Here is a 27,534-nt window from a genome sequence, read left to right on the forward strand (position 1 = left end):
GTATAAACCTACTAACAGAAGCTCACGTTAGAGTCTAATGTCTTTAACTTAAATTTTTAGCCTTTCTTTGTCAGCCATTTGATTTTAGGTTGTTTCTTCTTCTTTTTTTCCGAATTTATACCTTTCTTTTTTCTTGTCTGAATGAGTCCTAAACTTCTAATATTTTTCATATGAAAAGGACAGAGGTTGTAGATTTGGAGATTCCTATAGAAGATACTTCAGTAATATCAACATTTGCAATGCCCTAATACTTCTTCCATGGGTAATCCTCCTAAAAAGCAGAAAAGAACAACTCCTTGTAGTCGAGACCCTAGCCTTGGGGATAATGATAGAAAAACATCTGAAGTTTGGGATCATTACAAAAAGTTTTTTTAATAAAATGGGAGAATTGAGGGCAAAATGTAAGTACTGCCCCAAAGTTTTGGATCATTACACAAAGTTTTTTTATTTCATATATTTTCATTTTAATTTTAGGTCGTATTTATGTTTAATTAATATGTATGTTTCTAACAACAACTAAAAGCTCCTATGCTCTACTTTATTTCCAGGTATATGTATTAAGATGACAAAAATGGTGCAGCCACTACTAAGTTAGTTTTTAGCTCTATATGTAATAGTTTAGCAACTTTGGGTAACTTGAGTACTACACTATCACTAATAGTGAAAATATTTCTATGATGTATGTTTCACCTTAAACTATAAATAAAAGTTATCGTTTGAACAAAAAAAAAGACATGTCTTTTTTAACTTTTTAATGTTTTACTGATAAGTCTCATGGCTACTAGTCATAAACCAAAAAATCGAACCAAACCGACAATAACCAAACCGGTGGTTATTATTTTATTTGCTTTGGTTATGGTTTTAGACATTTAAAAACCGACTAAATTGGTTTGGTTATGGTTTTAATCAATAACCGACCCAAACCGAACCATGAACACCCCTACCTGCATCAATACAGCACCCGAACCAGAACGAGAAGCATCACAATAAACCAGTTATTTCCTTGCCCTCCACGAGCAATGCTAGAATCGGACCTGTAGTCAATACGGTCTTTAGCTTTTGAAAGCTCTCCTCACACTCGTCGGACCACTGAAAAGGTACTTCTTTCTGAGTCAAGCGGGTCAAATGCGAAGCTATTGCAGAAAGCCCCTTTATGAATAGACGGTAATACCTAGCCAAATCCACGAAACTGTGGATCTCTGTCACTGAATTGGGCCTAGCCCAATCTCTTACTGCCTCAATATTTTTAGGATCCACCATAATCCCGTTAATCGAAACCACATGACCCAAGAAAGATACAGACTCCAATCAAAACTCACACTTGGAGAACTTGGCATACAACTCCTTGTCTCTCAGCAACCCAAGAACAATCCTCAAGTGTTTCTTGTGATCCTCCCTACTCCGCGAGTAAACCAGAATGTCATCAATGAACACTATCATAAAAGAATTTAAGTATGGCTTAAAAACGCTATTCATCAAATTCATAAAAGCAGCTGGGGCATTAGTAAGCCCAAAGGACATAACAAGAAGCTCATAGTACCCATATCGAGTCCGAAAAACTTTCTTAGGAATATCTTCAACTGATGGTAACCCGATCTCAAGTCAGTCTTAGAAAACACAAAAGCACCCTGAAGCTGTTCAAATAGATCATCAATACGAGGAATAGGGTACTTGTTCCGAATGGTGACTTTATTTAGCTGGCGGTAATCAATGCACATCCGCACATCACAAAAAGCACAGGAGCGCCCCAAAGGAGACGCTCGGTCTGATAAATCCCTTACTCAAAAGATCCTGAATCTGCTCCTTCAACTCCCTCAACTCTACTGGTGCCATCCGATATGGCAGAATAGAAATAGGGCGAGTCTTTGGCTCTAAGTCAATGCAAAAATCAATATCACGGTTGGGTGGCATACCTGGCAAATCAGCGGGAAACACCTCTGCAAACTCGCGCATCACAGGAACTGACTCAAGAGATGGAACATCAGCGCTAGTATCACGAATATGCGCCAAATAAGCCAAGCACCCTCTATTAACTAGATTTTTGGCAAAGAAAAGATATGATCTCCTTTGGGGAGGGACTAGGGATACCCTTCCACTCAAGTCTAGACATACCTGGCAAAGCTAAAGTGATTGTATTGGCATGACAGTCCAGAATCGCGTGGTAAGGAGCTAGCCAACTCATACCCAGAATAATATCAAAATCTATCATGTCCAGAATCACTAAATCCCCCCACGTACCATATCCCATAAATGTGACAGTACAAGACCGGTATACTCTATCTATTACCACAGAGTCTCCCAAAGGAGTAGATACATGAATAGGGGCATCAAGCAAATCACAGACCATATCAAGACCCATAGAGAAATATGTAGACACATAAGAAAATGTAGGCCCCGGATCAAAAATTACAGAAGCCTTCCGGTGATAGGCTGAGATGTTACCTGTAATGACTGCATCTGAACCATCAGCCTCTGATCTGCCAGGAAAGGCATAGCAATGAACCCGTTCGCCACTAGCTTGCGAACCTCCACGATCAACCTGTCCAGTCTGAGCTCCGCCCCTACCGGGCTGATTTCCACCTCTGTCTGACTGGGATCCACCTCTGCTAGGCAGGGTGCCACCTCTACCAGCTGTGTGACCACCACACCTAGTCTGAGCACGGTTCCCACCATAAGATCCTCACCATCTAGCTAATGAAACTGGAGCCCTAAGAGGCTGATACTGAGCACCCTGGACGCCCTGTCTAAGTATGGGATATTTTCTCTTGAAATGCCCCTGCTCACCACACTCGAAGCACCCATGGTCTAGTGTAGGCTGCTGAACAGAAATCGAAGAAGCAGAATAACCACCATGGTCTGAAAATCTGGCCTGTTAACCCTCTGGCTGACTAGCTGAGTACTGACTGGCCCCTGAAAGGCCTCAAACTGAAGCCTTCATGGCTGACTGAATAGGACGAGAGAATGAACCACTGAAACCCCCACCCTTGTGGGCCTTCTTCTCTGATACTTACTATAACCATCCTGTTGAACACCCTCAACGGTCCTAACATGATCTACCACCTCCTGGAAGTAAGAACCAGAAGCCACAAGCTGAAGAGCTGACAACTGAAGAGCAGTGTTCAACCCTTTCACATATCGTCTAACTCTCTTCTCCTCAGTAGGCACAAGCTGGAGAGCGTACCGAGACACAGAATGGAACCGGGCCTCATAAGCAGCCACTGAAAAGCTTCCCTGCTCAATATTAATGAACTCTCCACGCCTCCTGTCCCACAAAGTATGAGGGACATACTTCTTTAAGAAAACCTGATAAAACAGATTCCATGTCAACAGAGGCAATCCCGCTGAACTACACTTTACAAAAGCCTTCCATCACAACTTGGCATCACCCAAGAGCTGGAAGGTCACAATCTCAACACCATACTTCTCCACCGCCCCCATCTTATGGAGCCTCTCATGATAGTCTATGATGAACTCATAAGCATCCTCAGCCTCAGTGCCATAGAAGACTGGAGGCTTTATCTTAGTGAACCTCCAAAAGAAATCATGCTTATCACCAGTCAACATCTGCCTTGCCACTAGTTTGGAAAATACCTCAGGTCCTATAGCCTCATCCATACGTAGAGCCACAGCTGCAGCTTGTTGTACCCCTGGATCACGAACTCCGCCCGGAGCCGGATCACCCATTCTCACACCCTAGGCACCTACAGCGGCTGGTAACACACCTGCCTCTGTTAAACCGTTGAGTAGGTTCAACACTCAAACCATGACGTCTGACAATACTAGAGGAGCTATAATATCTGGCTAAGCTGGTGGTGCTGCTCCCCTGCCTCTGCCACGGCCACGGCCTCTGGCCTGGCCTCCACCACGAGCTGCGACCCCAGCTGCCTACTCGGGTACCTCGTTCGCTTCTGCTCCCGCACGATTCCTCACCATCTGTGAGTGAATAGAATGAAAAGTCAGATACCAAATTGAATCATCCAGATACCAATTTGCATCAAGAAGCACCAAAGAAATAAAGAATTTGAGTTTTCATAGTGTCCCATAGCCTCTCGAAGATAAGTGCAGACCTCTCTGTACCAATCCGCAAGACTCTACAAGACATGTCCTTGTATAACGAGATCGACGAACCTAGGGCTCTGATACCAACTTTGTCATGACCTAACCCGTCGTGATGGCACCCACACTAACCCCCTGGTGGCCGAACCATCCCCTTAACCAATCATTCAATCAACAACTCAATTATAAATCAATAACAAGAGCATAATCATAAAATTATCTAGTCATGCCATAAATAAATAAGTACGAAATTCTAAACTATTACAACTCTAAAATCTGAAAGTCATCATACAAGGACTCTAAAACAATAAACTGTCTAAGAATAAATAACTGTCTGACATAGCATAAATGTCTGGATAAAATAGACATTAGAATAGGAAAGATCTTCAGGCGGCATGGCATGGATAAGAGCTCACCCTTTAATCTGGACAGGAAATAGCGTCAAGTTAGATGTGAGGTCTAGATGAAGTCTCTGGCACACAATCTGCACTCAAGATAGGCACAACAACACAATAGCACAACAACACAACAATATCAGGAATCAATCATCAACCAATCCACAACACACCAAAAGAGTAAGATAAGTCCAATGTAATGCAATGCAACCAATGATAGTATCTCAACCGTACACACATGCCAACGGCTATTTTCGCTCATTAGTCATGACCTGTGGGGGACCCATGGTGTCCATGTACCACTCGCTCTGGAACTGACCTCAGATCACGAGCCCCTATTTAGGCCACATCCTCACCCCCTATCAAATGTTCCTTTATATATTTCTGTATCTGATCACAATAGCATAAATATGCAACCATATCAATTAAAAAGAAAAGTATATATTGACTCCTTGTTTATCATAACGCGACAAATACACCTAAGGTTTCAGCTCATAAAGTAATGGCGACAAGCCCACTTAATCAAAAATCATACCAACCTAAGTAATATCCAACCAGACGTCATGTCCGAAGACCTAATCATGCTTCATCCCATCAATTCTACTACATATACAATCAACTAACCAAAGTCTAACTCAAGTAACCATAACCTACCTCAGATGAAGAAATGGAACGATGTAGGTTACTCCGCAAGAGCTTTCCCCTTTCATAATGCTTCGGAACGCTCAAAGTCTAGAACGCTAAGTAAGAAATAGGCCTTCTAATCAAATAAGAACAATAACTGGGGAAGAAGGAGTAATTACTTCTACCCCTTTCAAATGGGTGAACTATCATTTAATAAAGAATTTATCATAATCTCAATCCCAACAATCATAATCTTCCAATTTGTGGGTTCTAATCAATTTACCCTTTTCGAATTAGATTTTAGGCCAAAGTTCCCATTTTTAATGTAACCCAAAGTCTCAATACACAATTCTCATTATAAATGATCAATTTCCCATCCTAGAAAGTGATCGCCTACACTTCTAGATGATTAAACAATAATAAAATTAACAACCCATCAATTACTCAAGGGTTCAACAACTCTAGGATTCTAGTCTTCTCATCCACAATTAGAGAACCTTAACTAGCATATGAACTTAGAGATGATGATGAAATGAACAAGGAAAAAGGTTAAGACTTTCCCTCAAAGAATAATCCACCAAGACTCTAGGAAATTCGCCTCTCGCTTTCTTGGGAACAATTTTTGGAGTTATGTGGGTAATGCCTCGAATTTTGCAATATAATAGTGGGTTTCTGTCTCTCATCGACGGCTGCAGCGGTCTCGTTATAGCAAAAAATCCCACCGCTACAGCAGACCTCATTAAGCCCGAAATCCCACGGCGGTGACTGACGTCCCGCTGCGGCAGACTCGCTACAGCGGACCCCCGCCCGCTGCAGAGGTTGCATTCGACCCGTGACCTCTGGTTTTCACCATTTTTCCCCCAGCATCCCAACATCAATTCGAGGCCCTACAGACTCAAACCAAACATGCACACACATGTAAAAACACACTACAGACTCACCCGTGGCCTCGGAATTCACAATGGAGGTCTAATTTACTAAGTCAACCCCCCAATGAATTAAAACAAGTTTTCAACCAAATGCACAAATACAATTAAATGCCTTTGCTTTAGAATTCTGAATCTTTAAGTTATTGCTAGACTCGCTCCTAGTCTCAAAAATGAACCGGCGGGGTTAAAATGGTCAAAAGGCACATAACGACCTAGCGGGTCATTACAATAGCATTGGCCGCTGTGTATGACCTTCAAGTTCATCAAATGGATGTTAAAACCTCCTTCTTAAATGGAGATTTGGAGGAAGAAATATACATGGAACAGCCTGAAGGGTTTTGGTTCTTGGAAAAGAAAAGAAGGTGCGCTGACTAATTAAGTCACTTTATGGACTTAAACAAGCACCGACCAATGGCATGCGAAATTTGATCAAACAATGTTGTCAAATGGATTTAAGATTAACGAGTGTGATAAATATGTCTACATTAAAAACATTCCAGATCATGTGGTCATTGTTTGCTTGTATGTTGATGCCATGCTAATAATGAGTAAAGACATTGCCGACATAAATGCTACTAAGTGTATGCTTGCTAGCAAGTTTGATATGAAAGACTTAGGAGTTGCCGATTTAATTCTAGGAATTAAAATCCATAGGACTCCTCAAAGCCTAGCATTGTCTCAATCTCATTACATCAAAATGGTACTTGAAAAGTTCAAACATTTGGACTTCAAGGTAGCATGCACTCCAATTGACTTAAACCATAATTTCGTTAGAAATAGAGGTCAAAGTAAGTCTCAAGTGGAGTATACTCGAGTATTGGGAAGTTTGATGTACATCATGAATTAGGAAAATAGTCCATTTTGGCCCAAACCTTTGGTACCTATATGCATACATTGCGATAGTCAAGCAGCAATAGGAAGGGCTGGGAGCGTTATGTATAACGGCAAATCTCATCACATACGACGAAGACATAATACCATTAGACAACTACTCTCTAGTGGATTTATCACAATTAACTATGTAAGGTCAAGGGATAATGTGTCGGATCCACTTACAAAAGGCCCAGTTAGAGAGGCGGTTGAGAAATCATCAAAGGGAATGGGACTATAGCCGAGGACAAGTCAACATGGCGGTAAATCTACCTAGAAGACTGGAGATCCCAAGATCCAGGTTCAAAGAGATCAAACAAAGTTATGATTGACGGTTCAATATTGTCAAACAAATCTTTGGTCCATTCTCATGATGAAGACAATGTTCAGTACCAAGGATAAAGCATTAACGCTTTTTAATGATTTCTAAGTTTGATACAGGGTATATCAAATAGTGTTTCTATAGGATTACACGTTTTAGGAATCACCTATGTAAGTGAGAAGTGTAAGCCTAAACCGCTTCAAGGAGAATTCTGTAAGGCCTGTTCTCTACGCACTTACGAGACCATGCGCGGTTCATGGCTGAAACGAACACAACAATGAGAACCAAAGATGGTTAAAGGGTTAATTGTGTGACCTGTGGTTGTCTAGGTATACACCAAAGTTCGACGGTTCAACGTTATCAAATCTACCGATTGTTCGAGTATATCCGACATGTGTTCACTATGAAAAGTTCAAAGGGAAACCTACTTATCCAGATGTGATTAATCCTTGCTTGCAAAACACATAAGTTTTTTCATGCATCATACATTCCCCATTGATGTGGGGGATTGTTAGGATTTAAAGACCTAGGCTTTAAAGATGAGTGTAGTGTGAATTGTGAAATGGTGGAAAAATAAAATGGAGGGAAATGAAATTCAAATAAATTTCATTTTTCAAAGGCACTTTGTGGCACTTTGTCCCTCATTGGTGGGGGAAAACACTTCTTGTGTGCTTATATATAGAATCATCTCTTCTAGCTCTTACAGAGTTGAGAAGAGGGACTCCCCTCGCGCCGTCGTCGCTCGGCTTCGGCTTCGAATTTGGATTTGGTCAAATGATCTGATTGATTGATAATCTTTTTGGACCAAATTTATTTTCTAAATGCCATTATTTATTTTCCCAAATTCTGATATTTTTCGCGATAATTTAAATTTAAAAAAAAATCGCGGAATTTAATTGGTTTTTCCAAACGGTAATAACCGAATGGACTACCAAACAGACATTGCCTTTGATGAACAGGCATCTTCCCAAAACTGTGGCTATAAATTCTGAGGCTCTGCCTCAGTTTTCTTCACTGAAAATTTTCGAACAAAACTCTGTGCTTTTACTCCCCTCTCTGATCTTCTGCATTCTGCATATTTTTCAAACCAAAAGCGTAAGTGTCCAGTTTGATTTGCTGTCGCCATTTGAGTTCGCCGAAGTTCTGCAATTTGCATTGCCGCTATTGCAAATTAATCTGTTAACCTTGGCAACTGTGAGAGGATTAGATTTCTTAAGGACACACAAGAAACTTGTGGGCTCGGAAATTTTCTATTTCATCTAATTTCTGTCGTTAACATTTTTCTGGTTTTATAAAACAGAAACTAGTTTTAAGAAATTACTGGAAAGTTATTGATTGTAGTAAATTACTGTTTTTAGTAAAGTTCAGGTACATTACTGAATTTGAACCCTTATAGATATAACAGTGTGTTATATAAGTATCGATAGTATACAAAGGAGGAACAGTTAGCTAGGTGAAGTGGTGAACCATGCCCCCCAAAAGTTTATTCCTTGTTCCGTACTTTGTTAATAAGTCTGCAACCCTGTACTGCTCCATGTACGTGTTCCTAATCTGGTATCAGGTACTTGCGTGCATTCACATAAAATGGGATTAAAATTTAGGTTTCCATACTTCAGCAAGTTAATATCTGTCGAGTCTGTCTTTAATTTATAAAGGACTTAGCGTGTCTTTCTTTTCTCTCTGTTTTTTTTTTTTTTTTTTTTTTTTTTTTTGGCAATGGGCACAAGTCAACCCCTGCAAGTGGTTGTGATCTGGTATTAGTAGCCTGTCACGATCTTTTGATTCTGTAAGTAGTAGTAATAGCAATGCCTATCTTCTAGGGGTAATATTCTATATTAACCAAAGTCTCTAATACCATACATGTTATCTATATAAATTAACACTCGCAAGAAAAAGTCTGACAATATATAAGGATTGGTGGCACGTTATTGTCTCAAATTGCGGATGTCATGGCAAGTAATTTGAATGAACAAGTCAAACTGGCCATATATCAGTTCAAAGGAAATAAACAAATAAAAAAAAGAGTTTAGTGTAAATAACTTATATACTAGCAGATCATCTTTACCTATTATAACATATAACATATCTAATACTTAAGATTTTAAGTCTCATATCTTAAGAACATTTACTCATAGATAAACTTTGAATGATCTGATAGTATAAAAAATTATTTGTACTGATAGTGCACAAAATTTAAACTCTGAAAAAAATACTTGACAAAGTTTTTTTTTTTTTTTTTAAATACTTGAGAAAGTTAAACTGTTAAACATGACTAATGCTTTAATTTTCTACTAAAGGACCGGTTTATCGACTTTTGAAGTGTGAAATGGACTTCGAAAGATTATAAGTTTGAAAAAGAATGGTTTTCCGGGCTGATCTGTTTTCATATTAACGGCGCACAAAGACCCTGATGATATTGATAGGTATACTGTATATTAATATGACATTACACCAATGAGTGTGAAAAACACTTTTAATCGTGTTTGTAACGTTTGAACCATTCAACAATTCGAGGGAAAAAATGGACAACTTGTCACTAGTTTGGCAACTTTTTCCGATCATTTGTTTATCTTTTATTTTGGATACAATGATACCTTGATGAGGTTAAACTCACCTTAACTAATTCACTAGATATTATCCCTCAAAAAAACAAAAAAAATCACTAGATATTTATCACTGTCCATCAATATAAATATCCAGTAGCTCTAACCGTCAAAATTTAATAGCAATGATTCTTATTATAAAATGGGTCATTTGCACGATTGCCCTTCAAAGGCACGTGTCTTTAATTTTTGTCCCTCAAATTGGTGGTTTTTAATTTTTGCCGCTACTAAAAATTTCTTGCTTTTGGGTTCGAACCCCGCTCAGTCAAAAAAAATTTAAAAAAAAATCGCAAGATAGAGTTTAGATTTGCGAGGTAGATTTTTGCATGCAAAACTCTACCTCAGGCAGAGTTTTTAGAGTTTTGCTTGCGAAATTCCTTCTTTCAATCCGCACAAAAAAATGTTATAAAATACCCCTAACTTTCAAAAATCGATGGGCTTGGAGATCGATAATGATCTTCTAAGGGTCATTTGATTTACGATTTAATCATGCAGAGCTCCGGCCCTTATGTGGTGAATTATAAAATTGTAGGAAATATGTGCGGTGATAATGCATGCATTTTTATAAATGTAAGGATTGCCTAGTTTAAGGCCATTGTTTATCTTTAAAACTCTTATTCATGTGCTATCGTACACAGATTCTTATATATTCACTTTTTATGTCGTATAAAATGATTCATAACTTCAAGAATGATCAATTGTACAAGCATATATAAGTAGTGCGACAATATTAATTTGGGTTCCAGAGTAATCGAACTCTGCATAAGTATGCATGGCTTAATATCATAAACCAAATGACGTATTAGTTACATGCAGGTTAATACATATATAGTTTTATATCAAAATTATAAATGGTTGTATTAAATGATACAAGAGTTTTTATGGAGATATTAAGTTTTCTTATCCCTTTAATCAAGCTATTTTAGTCTTATGTAGTATTAGATTTTTTATTTTTTTTTAAGATTTGCGTCCCATATAGGGTCTATAAAAATATTCTCTGGTAGAGTTTTCTTCATTTCACACCTCAAACCTATGGTCCCCTGGTTAAGTGCGGAGGGTTACTATGGTCATCTAACTATATTCTTTAATTTGGTGGTGAGAATTAGTATGGTTAATACAAGTTGTTACTCTATTTATTGGCATAAAAAGGGCAAAAAGATGAAGAGAAGAGAGTAAATTAGAGTATTAGACCGTTCGATTGTGAATTTCATGGCGTGTAAAACGAAGAAACATAGCCGCAATTATTGAGACGCCAAGAAGAATGGGCCGGAGATTTGGTGATGAACAGGTAGTCATCATTATTTTTGTTTTTGGTCGAAAAAATAAATTGTACAACCAATTGGAACTATTTCTTACATTACTTGTTCATTGGACTCTAGAGACAGGTCAATACAAAAATAACAAAAAGTCATCATTATTTTTTATTCAGTCGATTCAAAAATCATAGTAAAATTGCAAAAAAAAAAAAAAAGAAATGGAAAAGTTCTCATCTGAAAAACTTAATTACTACTACTAATATTTTAAGGCTATTGTGCTCTAACACTTTGAATTGTCTAACCTGATCCCTTTCTGATCGAGGAATATATTGTCTACAAACGCGTTCACGTGCATGAACTTTTCCATGTCAAAATCGTGAAATAATTATTTAATTGTAGATATTTTTTTATATTTATCCTTCTGAAAGTGATTATTCTTTAGGTCTCTATTCTGACTGAATTTAAGTGGTTATTAAGTTGACTTTTAACGTCTCTGTTTGACCAATTTGAATTGATATTTAACTTCAATAATTTAAAATGTAGCAAATAATAGTAGCTTTTTACTAAATCAGGAGAATGTGCTATTTAATTATTTAAGTTTTAGTTGCAAAAACATAAGCAAGACAAATATAATGGTAAAAGTTCATATGGGAACTAGCATGACGCAACCATCAAAGGATGTGGTGCAGTGGATGAGGATATTTGCTTAGTTATCAAATTCCATTTCCTTGATTCTTGCATCTCTAAATATGGTAATCTTTATACAACAACAACAACATATCCAGTGAAATCTCACAATGTGGGGTCAGGAGAGGGTAAATGTACGCAGACCTTACCCCTATCTTGGAAGGTAGGGAGGTTGTTTCGGAAAGACTCTCGGCTCAAGAGAAAACATGGCGAAAAAGGTCAGATAAGGACAAGCAATTCAAAGCAGTATGAAAATGAAACTAACGCAAGAGAAAAATCCTTGATAAAGCAGTCTGGAAAAAAAAAGCAGTAACTACAACAAATAAATAAGATAATCGAAGTAGAAGAAACAACAAATAGTAGCAGGAATCAAAGGACGATAAACTATAGAAGCAAAACTGCGACTACTAGTACGAAAGGATAAGCGGGACTACCTACTAGCCTTCTACCTTAATCTGAGTCCTCCAGAACCTCCTATCTAAGGTCATGTCCTCGGTAAGCTGGAACTGAGCCATTTCCTGTCTAATCACCTCTCCCCAATACTTCTTCGGCCTACCTCTCCCTTTTCTGAGACTGTCCATAGCCAACCTCTCACACCTCAGCAGTGGAGCATTTGTGCCTCTCCTCATCACATGCTCAAACCATATCAATCTCGCTTCCCGCATCTTTTCCTCCACTGATGCCACTCCCACCTTATCCCAAAAATCTTCATTCCTAGTCTTATCTCTCCTAATGTGCCCAAACATCCATCGCAGTAGCAATTTTCATCTTTTGAACATGAGAGTTCTTGACTAGCCAACACTTCGCCCCATACAACAAAGTCGGTCTCACCACCACTTTGTAGAACTTGCCTTTAAGTTTTGGTGGCACATTCTTATCACACAGCACTCCGGAAGCGAGCCTCCATTTCATCCACCCTGCACCAATACGATGCGTGACATTGTAACGACCCATATGGTCGTTATGAGCCTTTCCTTCTTTTCTCCGAATTACCCTTCATTGGACTCGCAATAGTAGCATTTCACGCGCGGGATTCGCGGGTAAGGGTGGCCTATAGCCGAGTTGGAAAGGAATTAATCAACTTAGGATTTCCTGAAGCAGGTGTCTCACTTCTGGGTTTGGCGGGCCGCTAGCTTCAATGAGCCCGCATCGGCGAATGTTCTTCCATGTTGGCGAGAAGTTCGACTAATTAATGAATCCGCATTTGTGGAATATGTTCGACAGAGGTGGCATCACGTAGACGAGCGGTGGCTCACGTAAGCAAAAATCGTTGAATCAGACCTAGCATTTATTTTCTCATTTTGGGATTGGACCTCATTTCCATCCTATGATTTTTTAAAGCTGGTTTAGGGAGCATTTTCAGAGGTTCCAACGCCATTTGGAGAGGGTAAGATCTATCCCCTATTTCATTACTTTCTTTTTTGTCCCTTATCCTCCATTAGCTATTTCATGTTTAGGTTTTTGGATTTGGGGGAAAACTCTTGTTTTTGTAACACCTTGGGTGGGTAAATGGTTTCTTTAACTAAAACCAAGCTTGTGTTGGAAGTGTAGCTTAGTGTTTAGCTTGGGGGAATTTAGTTTCCAAATCTAATGTCCAATTCAAAAATGGATTTCTCAAATGGGTTAGTGTAGGGTTTCTTGAAAAATTGGGGGTTTTCGTAATTAGAGGAATTGGAAGTTCATTCGGGGTTAGTTAAGTATGAAACCCAGTTGTTGATCGTTGGAGCTTCAAGTAGACTAGTTTTGCGCAAAGTTTTAAATTTGCCCTTGTGGGCCCTGGGTCGTTTTCTTGAGAGTCGTAGGAGTCCTTCTAGGAGTGTGTAGTTTGAATGTTCATAGTGTCGCTTGCTAATGTAGAATACTTGCTTGATTAGACTTCGCTCGTTCGGACATTTTCCAAAATAGAGAAGCTCAAGACGGATGGTCGTGGTTCGTGTACGGCATCGAGGTAGGTTACAGCTTACCTTCTTAGACTTTGATTAGTGAATTGCATGTGTTATGTAGTTGTTGACGGGGAAAGCATGATAGTCCTTCGGTCATGTTTGTGGTGTTAAATCCACTAGGTTCGTATGATTTTTGATTATGTGGGCTTGTCGTCGTTATTTATGCAATTATTGATATGTGGTGTACCTGACTACACGATTGTGGTGATGCGGGATGTGTTGGTTTGATTTGTTGTATTTGGGATTCATTTCATGTTACGCTTCCATGATAGTCTTGGTAATTCATGCAATGATTGAATTGGCATATTATGTTTGTAAATTTTGTATCATATTTATTGGCATTTTTACTCATGTGAATTCTCATTCTTGCATTCATGCATTCATACTTGATGAAAGAGTTATGGAAATGAATTCGGAATTGAAAGAGTTATGGAAACAGTGTCGAAATGGAAAGAAAGAGAAAGATGAAAGTATCATGTGATTATTGTTATGATCTGAGGTTTGTAGCGGATATGTTGATCAAGCCACAGCCTGTAGTCCGTCCTATGTGGCTAGTACATGGACTTCGCGGGTCCCCCAAGGATCGTGACTATTGAAGCGACAAATGCTTATAGCATGTGTGAACAGATTTGAGGTATTGGTCATTGCATTGCACGACATTGCATCTCATTTGCATTGCCTCTCACATTATCGCATCACATATTATCTTGGTGGATTCTTGTCGGTGTTGTACTTCTGTTGTAATCCATGGACGATGTATTTCTTGGAACTTGGCAGACTTGTGGAATATAACTCAACCTAGGCTATGACGTGATGGTTCGGGAGAGGTTGCGTTTGTTGATTGTTTGACTGCCTTATCTGTTTTTAGTTGTTGATTCTGTATTAAATGTGCGTTAACTAATCTTAGTCGACCTATGATGCTTACCAGTACGTGTGTTATATTGATACTACTATTGCCACACCCTTTTCGGGGTTTAGAGTTGTTCCAGGTAATTGTCGAGGTATCGGGATAGATTTTCGAGGATTGTAACAGAGATGTTATGGGAGAGCCACTAGCCGGTTCTGTTTCCGGAGTCTCCTCTTATATACGCTGTCTATTTTACTTTTCTAGGCAGTGTTGTCATTTTGGGAGTCTGTATGTCTTTTCAAATCTTGTAATTGTTGTAGAAGCTCTTGTACTGTGTAAGATCAGATTTTGGGGAAAGTTATGTATAAAAGTCGTGATTCGTCACTTATGTATGTCATTTCAATTTAGATTATGTCTCCATCTACTTCAGATCTGCACTTGTCTTTTAAAGGGTGATTAATGGTTGGGAATGGTATGCCTACTTTAGGTATTAGTGTAGGTGCCACCACGACCAGCGATTTGGGTCGTGACAGACATCATCGTCAATATCCCCATTTCCATGTATAATAGACCCAAGATACTTGAAACTTCCTTTCCTTATATGGAGAAGATTAACCTTAACCCAAAATGTTCTTGAAATTATGAATTTAATTACATAGTAAAGACTAAAGACCCCTTTGCGCCAGATCAGTTTTTTTTATTTCTCACCCGGTATCCAATATTCACATTGGAGCCCGACTAAATTTGAATTCGCGCCCCGTATGGCCCATTCGAGAGAAGCACTCTCTACCAAGAATTTTTTCGTATTCAGGGTTCAAACTCGAGACCTCTGATTAAGGGAGAAGCGCATCCAAACTGTCACGACCCAGCTAGGGACCGTGACGGGTACCCGGGGCTAGCCACCGAGCACCACTCGCTCTAATACTCATCTTACTCATTTAATGCTCTTTTACCAATTTTATACACGAATTGTAGGAAAATTATATTTTATATAGAAACATAAATACTTATACCACTTTTGCCTCTCGGCCACCAAAATAATATATACATAATAATAACATCTTGTGAGACCATCTGACCCACACTGCGTATCTACGAGCCTCTACTGACATACTAAACATATAGACGGAACAAGACTCCCGTTGTGCCCAAAATATGCATATATACCAAAAGAAGGATCATAAGCACCTCCGAACAATGGAGTGCTCTCAATCAGCTGATAGCTACTAAGAATCTGGATCAAGCTCACCTCCTTGTCTACCTGTGGGCATGAACACAGCGTCCGAAGAAAACGGTCGTCAGTACGAATATTGTACTGAGTATGAGAGGCATAAACAATAACAATATATCAATGAAATAGGAAGGCATCAATGAAATAAGGAAGCATCAAGAAAGAGCAATCTATACTGGCTGTCAAATATAAATGAAATAATGCATGCTGACTTACTCATAATCATTATCATGTCATGTATGTATACATATATAAGCTACCCGTCCATATAGGTACGGTGTGATAATGTATAAGCTGCCCGTCCATGTAGGAGCGGTGTGATAATCATAGCCTGCGTCCAGGCCTCCCGCGTCCGGGGTATAAGCTGCCCACTATAGTGGTGTGCACATCTACGTGCCTGCCCGGCCGACTATAGCGCGGCGCGGTGTGAGAAAATACATACATATATATAAAGCATGCATAAGAGCCCAATCAAAAGACATAACTATATCGGAGTGACGTAAGGTCGGTGGCTTCCGACGTCATTATGGAACATTCATTGACATCCTACCTCACCTTGAAGGAATTAACATATAAGGTGAGTGTAAGCAATAAATAGCATCATTAACATCATAGGATCATCACCACATGAGTATTGGGATTTCTATACTTTACTCATTACCTTGTGTGGCTAATTATGGACATAGACTCATATTTTCCGGAACTTAAGGGAACTCATGGATAAAGAAAAAGAGTCAAGCTATAAGATTCATGCCATAGAAAGAAAGGACTAGCCTCACATACCTTGAACTCTATCTAATGTCCAACGTCTACTTCTCGAGCTCGCAGGTCTAAAATTAAGACAACATATGCCACGGTTAGATTATCCACATCACTTACTAACCAATCCAAGCACGAATGAAACTTAACAAAATTCGGGCAGCATTTCCCTGTAAACTTAACAATCCTCGAAATTCCAACTTAGCCAAACATCAATAAAAATACTAGCAACAACAATACCAACAATTTCATATCAAATTAGAATTAAATTCATTCTTAAATCGCTTCCAAAACAGCCCAATATACATTCGTATACCAATGCTTGTATACACTTCTTTATTTTCGTATATCCATAATATAACAATAAACACAACAACAACAACTATAACCCATCTCACGATATTCCAGCACACCAAACAATTTATGACAACCACCAAACAGTCCACATGGTAATAATAACAATTTATCCGATTTTTCGCAATTAATTTTGTAGTTCCCGTCTCTCAATTTAACTATGGCCTGGATGAATTTAAATATATCTAGTTGAGGAGAATTCTTACCTTATATTCCAAGAAATAATCTTCTTCCACCTTACTTCACTACGAAAAAAGCCCGAATTCAACAACACGATAAGACGGAATAACGAGATCGAAGCAGTGAGCAAAATTCGAATATTGTTCTTGAGAGAAAAAAAATACATTTTTCTTCCGTAAAATACCAAGTCACATTGGTGCTCTATCAATTCAAAACTGCGTTGTTTCCATATAAATGGAAGTCACGTTGTTGCTTCCTTGCATATTGAAACAACAAAATAATTAGCTAGAGAGAAAATAATGATGTGGTACGTTTGTTATTATGGCAAAATGGGAAAGATTTAAGTTTGAATGCTTAAAAAGAGAAAGGGATTCAGCATCCTTTCTTTTGTACGTGTCATTATGCACTTTAATGTGCATGACTCATCACTCCCATCTACATATTTTAATGCCACCTTTTTTTTTTCATGATGTCGTGGGGTCCAGCCCCATTCTTGCTTACTAATTGTAATTGTCCCGTCCACCCACCAAATAATATATAGTACAGCCATGCATTGCTTTATATTTGGTTTTTTTTTTCATGGCCCACATGAACTCATCAATCTTTACACTTGTCCACTTTGTTTCTAAATTGCCTCACTTTGTTTCCCACGATAATTGTGCACCCGTAATACTTATTCAATTCACCTTTATAACAATTATTTTTAATACACTTTATATACTCATTATCATAATTATGTGATATAGCACTAGTCTATAGTTCATTTTGGTACACATAAAATATTATTTGCAGTCATCGTCGTCACACTTTTCCTTCTTAAATCATCTCGGGACTCCATTTCTCGTATACACCGAATTCTTTTATTTTCATGTTTTACTATGACCAAAACATACAGTCGGTACAATTTGCTCATGCTAGACGATTCGATTTCCTAGTCCAAAAATACAGGATATTATAGCTTGGACTGTATTTCATTTAAATAAATTTCGAACCTCGACGAAACTTATTTTCGTAGCTTTGTTTAACTTCTAATATTTATAACACATTTGTCTCATCAATACCGCCTATAAGGTTGGGGGATAACCTCGCTTCCGTTACTAATGTCATTTAACTCGTACGCTTTCCAACGCACAAAAATACGAGATGTAACACAAACAATGATTATCCATTTGTAATGATGTTGAGTGCTATAAGTGTTTTCCCAACATAATAAAGAAATTAGGTGCCAACTAATATAATTGTCAGTTTAAGATCAAAACTTTTAGAAAGTAAAGTAATTCAACTTTACTTTTCCAAAGGACCCTTCATCTCATTTTTCCCCATTCTCGCCAATGTGTGTTCCCCATAGTGTTTCTATCCATTGTATATAAGGGAAAGGGTCAAAAATACCCGTCTACTTTGGGAAAAGAACTAAAAATATCTTCCATTACAAATTTGAGTCAAAAATACCCCTCCCGTCATTAAAGTTTTCAAATATACCCCTATCTTAACAGAAATCCCTAAAATAACTCGATTTCATTTTTGAACTCGTTCCATTTAAACCCGACCCAACTAAATAAAAAACCCATATGGGTTACCCGCTCCTGTGCCTAGTAGCTCCAGATGTAGAACTCAGAAACAAGTTGGTCGCATATGAATTTTTTATGTAGTTGAGTCGGGTTTAAATGGATCGGGTTTAAAAATGAAATCAGGCTATTTTGAGAATTTCCGTTAAGACAGTGGTATATTTGAAAACTTTAATGATGGGAGGGGTATTTTTGACCCAAATTTATAACGGAGGATATTTTTAGCCCTTTTCCCAAAATAGAGGGGTATTTTTTACCCTTTTCCCTTGTATATAATGCACAATAAGAATTAAAGAAAAAAAAATGTACATACAACTTCATCCTAAATCTTCTTCTCTTTTTTCCCCTTTCCTTCATAAGTTTAGGTTGGTTTCTCAAAATTGCATCGTCTTCTCTCTCATGGATTAAAGGATGATATTTCTAAAAGGAGATAGAGAGAATAATATATAGAGGATGCAAATAAACTTAGTCCAGGGCTTATTTTCGTAACCCCGAACAACAAACATTTATAGACATGACAAGAAATCCGTTTTTTTTGGGACCATGAGCTATGAATTACTTTAAAATAGAGGATCTCAAGTTCTTAGTTGGCATATCAAATTTTTCTTTTGAAATGTTCATTCGAGTTTATTGAATTACAATTTGCGTTTGAATGATTGTTCTTTATTTAAAAGAAATGTCAAAATTATAGTTGTTATCAATCTGTATTACGAAATAGTAACTTAGCAAAATTTCCAGAAACCAGTAACTTTACAAAATCAGAAAGTATAAACCAATGTAAAACAGAATCTGGAAAAATAATTAGAAAGAGTATACGAAAATATTTTTTTAAAGAACAGAAATCTAGCCCACTGAATGCACAGTGTGTCCTTAAGGAAATTATTCCCCTCAAGTACCCGAGGTTGAATGTGGAATATATCCTCCCAGGATAGAAATATTTCACTCACCGGTGTATTGGTACCAAAAACTCTGATGTCAGGCGAACCACTTAACGACAGTAGAGCACAGAGAAGAAAACTTTTAAGAGAGTAGAAGAATAGAGAATATCAGAAAATTCGTAAGTAATAATCTGAGTATTAACTGGAATTTATAGCCATTAATGCACCGGTTGGGAAAAGGTTTGCAACCTTTCGTGAAAGGCTTGCAACCTTTCACAAAATCTGTTACAACTGGTGGGAAATTTAAAAATAATCCGGAAAAGAAAAGGTTGCGGGTTAGACACGCGGATCCGGGTGACTATCGGATCAGATCTGGATATTTTAATTAATTAATTAATTAATAATTTATTAAATAATTAAAATTAAAGAAAATTTGGTCCAAAAAGATTATCAATCAATCAGATCGTTTGACCAAATTTGAATCCGAATCCAAAGCCGAAGTCGAAGCCGAAGCCGAGCCGAGCAACGACGACGGCGCGAGGGGAGACCCTCTTCTTAACCCTTTAGCAACAAGAAGGAGTGCTTCTACTTTTAAGTAGGAGAACTTTTATTTCCACCACCTATGAGGGACACATGCTTATTTCATAAAGCAAGAGGGAGCAACTCATTTTCCCTCCATTTCCCATTCAACCTATCAATTAAACCCAACAATCCCCCACATGAATGGGGAATGGCTATAAGATAAAGGAATGCACGGACAAATATGTGTGATATACATGCCAAGATTAATTGCATCTGGATAAGTAGGTTTCCCTTTGAACTTTCCGTAGTGAACTTATATCGGACATACTTGATCAATCGGTAGATGTGATATCTTTGAACCGTCGAACTTTGTTGTATACCTAGACAACATAAGTCACACAATTAACCCTCAACCGTCTATGGTTCTCACGATTGTGTTCGTTTCATCCATAAACACCTCCTGGTTTCATGAGTGTATACAGAATGGGCTTTTTACAATCATCCTCTTTGAAGCGGCTTACACTTCACACTCACATAAGTGATTCCTAAACATTTTATTGCGTAGATACACTATTTGGTCAAACCTGCCAAACTTAGAAACCATTAAAAAACTTAAGCTTTATTAACTAGTTCAAAAGCCTTAACATTTTATCCTTGTTCCTGAACATTGTCTTCATCACGAGAATGGATTGAGTTACTTGATAATGTCGAACCATCAGTCACAACTTTGTTTGATCTTCTTGAACCTAGCTCTTGGGATCTCCAGTCTACTAGGTAGAGTTACCGCCATGATAACTTATCCTAAGCCTTAAACCCATTCCTTTAGATGATCTTTCAACTGCCTCTCTAGTTAGGCCTTTTGTAAGTGGATCCGACACATTATCTCTAGACTTTACATAGTCAATAGTGATAATTCCACTAGAGAGTAGTTGTCTCACGGTATTATGTCTCCGTCGTATATGACGAGATTTTCCGTTGTACGTAACGCTCCTTGCCCTACCTATTGCTGCTTGACTATCACAATGTATGCATATAGGTCCCAGAGGTCTGGGCCAGAATGGAATATCTTCTAAGAAATTCCGGAGCCATTCAGCTTCTTCACCGGCCTTATCTAAAGCTATAAATTCAGATTCCATCGTAGAACGGGCGATGCACGTCTGTTTGGATGATTTATAAGACACTGCTCCACCCCCAATTGTGAAAACATATCCACTCGTGGATTTAACTTCAGATGATCCGGTGATCCAATTTGCATCACTATATCCCTCAATCACTACGGGATATTTGTTATAATGCAAAGCATAGTCTTGGGTATGTTTCAAATACCCCAAGACTCGTTTCATTGCCATCCAATGAGTTTGATTGGGATTACTCGTGAATCGACTCAGCTTGCTAATAGCACATGCTATATCTGGTCGTGTACAATTCATAATATACATCAAACTTCCCAAAACTCGTGCATAGTCCAATTGTGAGTCACTTTCACCTTGATTCTTTTGAAGTGCAAAACTTACATCAATTGGAGTCTTTGTAACATTGAAATTTAAATACTTGAACTTGTCAAGTACCTTTTCAATATACTGTGACTCTGATAATGCTAGACCTTGTGGAGTTTTATTGATCCTAATTCCTAAGATCAAATCAGCAACTCCTAAGTCTTTCATGTCAAATTTGCTAGCGAGCATACGCTTCATAGCATATACATCGGCAATATCTCTACTCATTACCAACATGTCATCAACATATAAACAAACAATGACTTCATGATTTGGAGTATTTTTAATGTAAACACGTTGTCACACTCATTAATCTTAAATTCATTTGCCAACATTGTTTGGTCAATTTCGCATGTCAGTGTTTGGGTGCTTGTTTAAGTCCATAAAGTGACTTAACAAGTTTGCACATGTCACAGCCCAACCGGAGGACTATGACGGACACCCAAAAGCTGACCCCCTAGATGCCACTAAACATACATGACATATCTGCTCATGCTCATTCTGGGTCACCTGAAGGCACTCACAACATGATCTGCTGACTGATAGATGTCATAAACCGGAGGGTCACAGCCCTCAAAAGATATATATACATGCATCACTAAACTGAACCGGGGTACAAGACGACAAGGCTACCCGATAAAACTATGTAACCAAACATGTGTTGAGCGGGCCACATTGTCTGACTGAATATAAGCGTCTATGAGCCTCTACTGAAATACTGAACATGCTATGGATGGGACAGGGCCCCTTCCCTACCCATATACATCAAAACATATACCCGATCTAGACGGCAACTCCGGCAAGAGAGGAGTTCTCGGCTACCCAGCTGAAGAAGTAGCCTAAGGATGCGATCTGTCTTCCTGGCTATCTGAACCTGCGGGCATGAACGCAGCCCCCCCCCCCCCCCCCCCCCCCCCGAATAATAGGGGAGTCAGTACGGATAACGTACAGAGTATGTAAGGCAGAAGAGTAACATACACAAGAGTCATGAAGAAAATCTGAAAATCATAAACTAAACTGACTGACTGAATACATCTGTATGAATGAATATGTATGTCTGACTATCTGAACATGTCTGTATGAATGCATCTATATGTCTTACTATCTGAACATATCAGTATGTCTCTTCTTACTAAAAATGCCTCTGAGGGCGTATGATATGCAATGCATAGGTCATAGTGCCGAGGAACGTACGGCCCGATCCATATCCCATATAGGCCCTTTCGGACATAATGGCCCCTTCGGGCATAATAACATAATGGCCCCTTCAGGCATAATAATCATTATCATTGTGCACCAGCTGATCAGGTGGTAATGAGTATATAATGTCTTTTCTCATACCCCATACATACATACATATATATATATATATATATATATATATATATATATATATATATATATATATATATAATATGCATAATATACGCGTATATAACGCCTTCTGGTCACGGGTCAATAAGCATGTATGCAAATGAATGTAATGAATAAACATAAACTAACCTTATCATGATACAATATTTAGGACCCATGAACAGAAGGAATAATCATAATACAGGGGTACAGGATCATCAATAACTGAGATGCTCCTAATACTTCTAAGAGTATAGTAATATGGAGACTCGATTACTCGTTGTTCGCTCGTATCATAGGATCATGCCAAAAAGAAAGAAAGGGAAAGCCTTAACATACCTTTCGGTAGCCTTAGCCACTTAACGTTTATCCTTCCAAGCTCGTAAATCTACACGTAAACCATCCATGTTATCATTAGGCTCAATATCATACACTTGTCTCAAGCATCCAAATGAAATCTTTTTAGAATCTGCCGAAATTCGGGCTGCATCTCCCCTGTTTATATGCCTAGCCCAAAATTATAATCCAGCAACCAACAACAATAATAACAATACCAACATCAACCACAATATTATCAACACCAATAGGTTCCATAAAACATCTCACACGATGTTTTCCAAATTTCTCAACTAACCATATCCACAATACCATAATCAAGGAATTATATTTAATTTAATCTCAAATTAGTCCAAAATCTCCTTTCAAATTCACCTCATGGCCATCAACTTCAATTCAACACTTTATGATTTTTCTCCTATGATTCTTTCCTCTCTAAGAATTGCTAAACCTTTACATCATCGCAATCATGTAAATAATAGGAAGAACATACCTTATAGTAGAAGAACTTCACTTTATTCACGACCAAGTTCATCACCACCTTGAAGAGAAACAAGAACAATTACCTTCCATGGATTATCCTTGGGGTTTTGATGTTGGTATTCTCTCTTAATAATATGGAAAGGTTATGTAAGATTATGGAAGGTTATGGAGGATTATGGAATATTATGGAAGATTATGGAAATTTGTGGAGAGTTATGGAACCCTCGAGAGCTCTCAAGAACTCTTTAGAAGTGTGGTGAATGAAAAGATGAAGAAAAATGATGGGTTAGAGGGATATTTATAGGTGTGTTGGGTCGGGTACTGTAGCAACCCGGGTACTATAGCAGTCTGTTTCTGCTCTGTCAGCCTAACTTGTAACGTCCATAATTTTCTACTCCGATGTCATATCGACGAGCGGTTTATTGCGTAGGAAACTATACTCGACGAACTTCATTTTAGGCTTTTTAAACATCTTAAAACTCCCAATATAGTAGGAGATATACCCCTCCAAAGTTGACCCAAAATTATGTCAACTTTTTTTTTTTTTCCAAAATTTCAGCAAACTTATTTTCTTCGATTTGCTTGATCCCGGAACCTTTAGACGCTTGCTTAACACTTGGTAAGAGTATTCATTAACCTTATAAGGGTTCCATGACCTCTTCGAGCTTACGTTAGTTTACTCACAACGCACATGACGCAGAAATCTTTCGAGGTGTGACATCACTTTCCTTTCTTTACCAGGAACTACAAAACCCTCAGGTTGTTCCATGTAAATTTCTTCCTCCAACTCTCCATTTAAGAAAGCTGTCTTAAAATCCATTTGATGGATTTCAAGACCATGTACGGCCGCTGGTACCACTAACACCCGAATAGATGTTATCCTTGTTACCGGCGAGTATGTGTCAAAGTAATCAAGGCCTTCTTTTTGTCTATAACGTTTGACCACAAGTCTTACCTTATAGTTGTCAATAGTGCCATCAGCTTTCATTTTGCTTTTAAAAATACATTTTGATCCTAAAGGTTTATTTCCAGGAGGAAGATCAACCAATTCCCATGTATGGTTGTTCAAAATTGATTCAATCTCACTATTGACCGCCTCATTCCAAAATGCTGAATCAGAAGAAGACATCGCTGCTTTAAATGTTTGAGGCTCATTTTCAAGCAAGAATGTCACAAAATCTGGTCCAAAGGAAGTAGATGTCCTTTGACGTTTGCTACGCCTTGGATCCTCTTCACTTGGTTTACTTTTCTTCGGTTCTTCCCGTGGCCATTTAGATTTTTCACTTGACAACTCACATTCAGTTTTATACGGATAAATGTTTTCAAAGAATTCAGCATTATCTTATTCAATTACCTTATTAACATGAATTTCGGGATTGTCCGATTTGTGAACCAAAAACCGACAAGCTTTGTTGTTTTTAGCATAGCCAATAAAAACACAATCCACAGTTTTTGGTCCGATTTTTACCCTTTTGGGTAAAGGAACTTGGACCTTTGCTAAACACCCCCACACTTTGAAATATTTCAAGTTGGGTTTTCTTCCTTTCCATAGTTCATATGGAATAGATTGTGTTTTGCTGTGGGGCACCCTGTTGAGTATTCGATTAGCTGTAAGGATAGCTTCCCCCCACAAGCTCTCCGGTAAATCGGAACTTATTAATAAAGCATTCATCATTTCCATTAATGTTCGGTTTTTCCTTTCCGCAATTCCATTTGATTGTGGTGTGTAGGGGGCAGTAGTTTGATGAATAATTCTATATTCTAAACATATCTCTGCAAAAGGAGATTCGTATTCTCCACCCCTATCACGTCTAATAATTTTTATCTTTTTATTCAATTGATTTTTCACTTCGTTCTTGTATTGCTTAAATGCATCAATTGCTTCATCCTTACTATTAAGCAAGTACACATAACAATATCGAGTGTAATCGTCAATAAAAGTTATAAAATACTTTTTCCCACCGCGAGATGGTATTGATTTCATATCACATATATCCGTGTGGATTAAGTCTAAAGGATTTGAACTCCTATCAATAGACTTATATGGATGTTTAACAAACTTAGATTCAACACAGATTTCATATTTTGATTTATTACACTCGAATTTAGGCAATACTTCTAAATTAATCAATTTTCGCAAGGTTTTGTAGTTGACATGTCCTAAACGAACATGCCATAAATCATTTGACTCCAATAAGTAAGACGAAGCTGAATTCTTATTAATATTGTCAACAACCATTACATATAGTTTGAAAAGGCCCTCGGTGAGGTATCCCTTTCCTATGAACATATCATTCTTACTTATTACGATTTTCTCACTAACAAGCATGCACTTAAACCCGTTTTTGACGAGTAGTCCGGCTGAAACTAAATTCTCCCTAATTGTTGGAACGTGCAGAACATTGTTGAGAGTCAGCACCTTGCCGGAAGTCATCTTTAGAAGTATCTTCCCATATCCTTCAACCTTGGCTGTTGCAATATTTCCCATAAATAGTTCCTCTTCGGGTCCAGCGGGAGCGTAGGTTGCAAATGCTTCTTTTACAGAGCAAACATGTCGAGTGGCACCAGAATCAAGCCACCACTCCTTTGGGTTTCCAACCAAATTGCACTCCGATAGCATTGCACACAGATCATCCATGTCATCATTCTTCTCTACCATATTGGCTTGTCCCTTTTTCTTGTCCTTTTTCGAGAGACGACAATCTGGGGCTTTGTGGCCAGCTTTCCCACAATTATAGTAGTTGCCGTTGAATTTTTTCTTGTTCTGCTCCTTACTCTTTCCAGAAGGTTTCTTCCTTTTCTTATTCTTTGGAGCAGCTTCTTCAACGATGTTCGCTCCCATAATCGTTGAATTTCCACGCGACTTCTTTTCAGCAATTTTATTATCTTCCTCAATCTTTAAGCGAATCACAAGATCTTCCAGCGACATTTCCTTACGCTTGTGTTTCAGATAGTTCTTGAAGTCTCTCCATGAAGGAGGCAACTTGTCAATCACAACAGCCACTTGAAATGCCTCGTTGATCACCATACCTTCATCAATAAGGTCATGGATAAGGACTTGGAGTTGTTGAACTTGGGTTCCAACAGTCTTGCTATCTGTCATCTTGTAGTCAGGAAACTTGGCAACCACGAATTTTTTCAAACATGCATCTTTAGTTTTATACTTCTTTTTGAGTGCAAGCCATAATTCTTTTGAAGTTTTGGCAGAACTATGGATATTATACAGATCACCATCTAATGCACTAAGGATGTATCCTTTGCACAAAAAATTTGCATGCTTCCAACCCTCAGTAATCATAAAGCGCTGGTTTTCAGGCATTCCTTCTTCAATAACAGGAGGATTTTCGTTTGTGAACTTCTGCATGCCTAGAGTGGTCAGCCAGAAGAACATTCTTTGCTGCCATCCTTTGAAGTTGATACCAGAAAACTTCCCCGGTTTCTCTGTCGGTACCATCGCGTGTGCAGCATTTGGACGGCTTGACGACGCAACATTTGTCGCCCCAACAGTCGTACCAATAGTTGCACCAACAATCGCAGTTCCATTAGGAGCATTAACATCATTTTCTGTTTTCATTCTTCACTGTCAATAATTGACAAACTGTTTAATAAATGGCAAATGAAACAAAGAAGATGTATCTTTTTCAAATTGATTCAGAATCTGTTTCACGATGAAGTTTCTATGTTCTTCAAATCACGTTACTGTTATAAACTTTAACAATCCAACGAAGTTTTTATGTTCTTCAAGTTGGACTAGAAAAATTTCAATGGAAACAGAATACAGACTAATATAAATATTTAAATAGTAATTTCCTTAAGATTGTTATCAATCTGTATTACGAAACAGT

General features: G+C 38.2%; 1 protein-coding gene and 1 long non-coding RNA gene across 2 annotated transcripts; both read right to left on the reverse strand.

The window, feature by feature from the left end:
- Positions 1–15,394: 15,394 nt before the first annotated feature.
- On the reverse strand, positions 15,395–17,475 carry LOC132618144 (uncharacterized). The gene is made up of 3 exons (XR_009574002.1): positions 17,083–17,475; positions 16,547–16,593; positions 15,395–15,793 (listed from the first exon to the last, which is right to left on the reverse strand). It is a non-coding gene; the product is annotated as an uncharacterized LOC132618144 (long non-coding RNA).
- A 1,843-nt stretch (positions 17,476–19,318) lies between these two features.
- On the reverse strand, positions 19,319–27,263 carry LOC132619613 (uncharacterized). Its single transcript, XM_060334463.1, has 2 exons — positions 25,998–27,263; positions 19,319–19,369 (listed from the first exon to the last, which is right to left on the reverse strand). The coding sequence occupies exons 1-2, from the start codon at positions 27,261–27,263 to the stop codon at positions 19,319–19,321; spliced, it is 1,317 nt and encodes a 438-aa protein (XP_060190446.1).
- Between the last annotated feature and the right edge of the window lie 271 nt (positions 27,264–27,534).

Source organism: Lycium barbarum, chromosome 11 (assembly GCF_019175385.1).
Source record: "Lycium barbarum isolate Lr01 chromosome 11, ASM1917538v2, whole genome shotgun sequence".
Classification (NCBI taxonomy): domain Eukaryota; kingdom Viridiplantae; phylum Streptophyta; class Magnoliopsida; order Solanales; family Solanaceae; genus Lycium; species Lycium barbarum.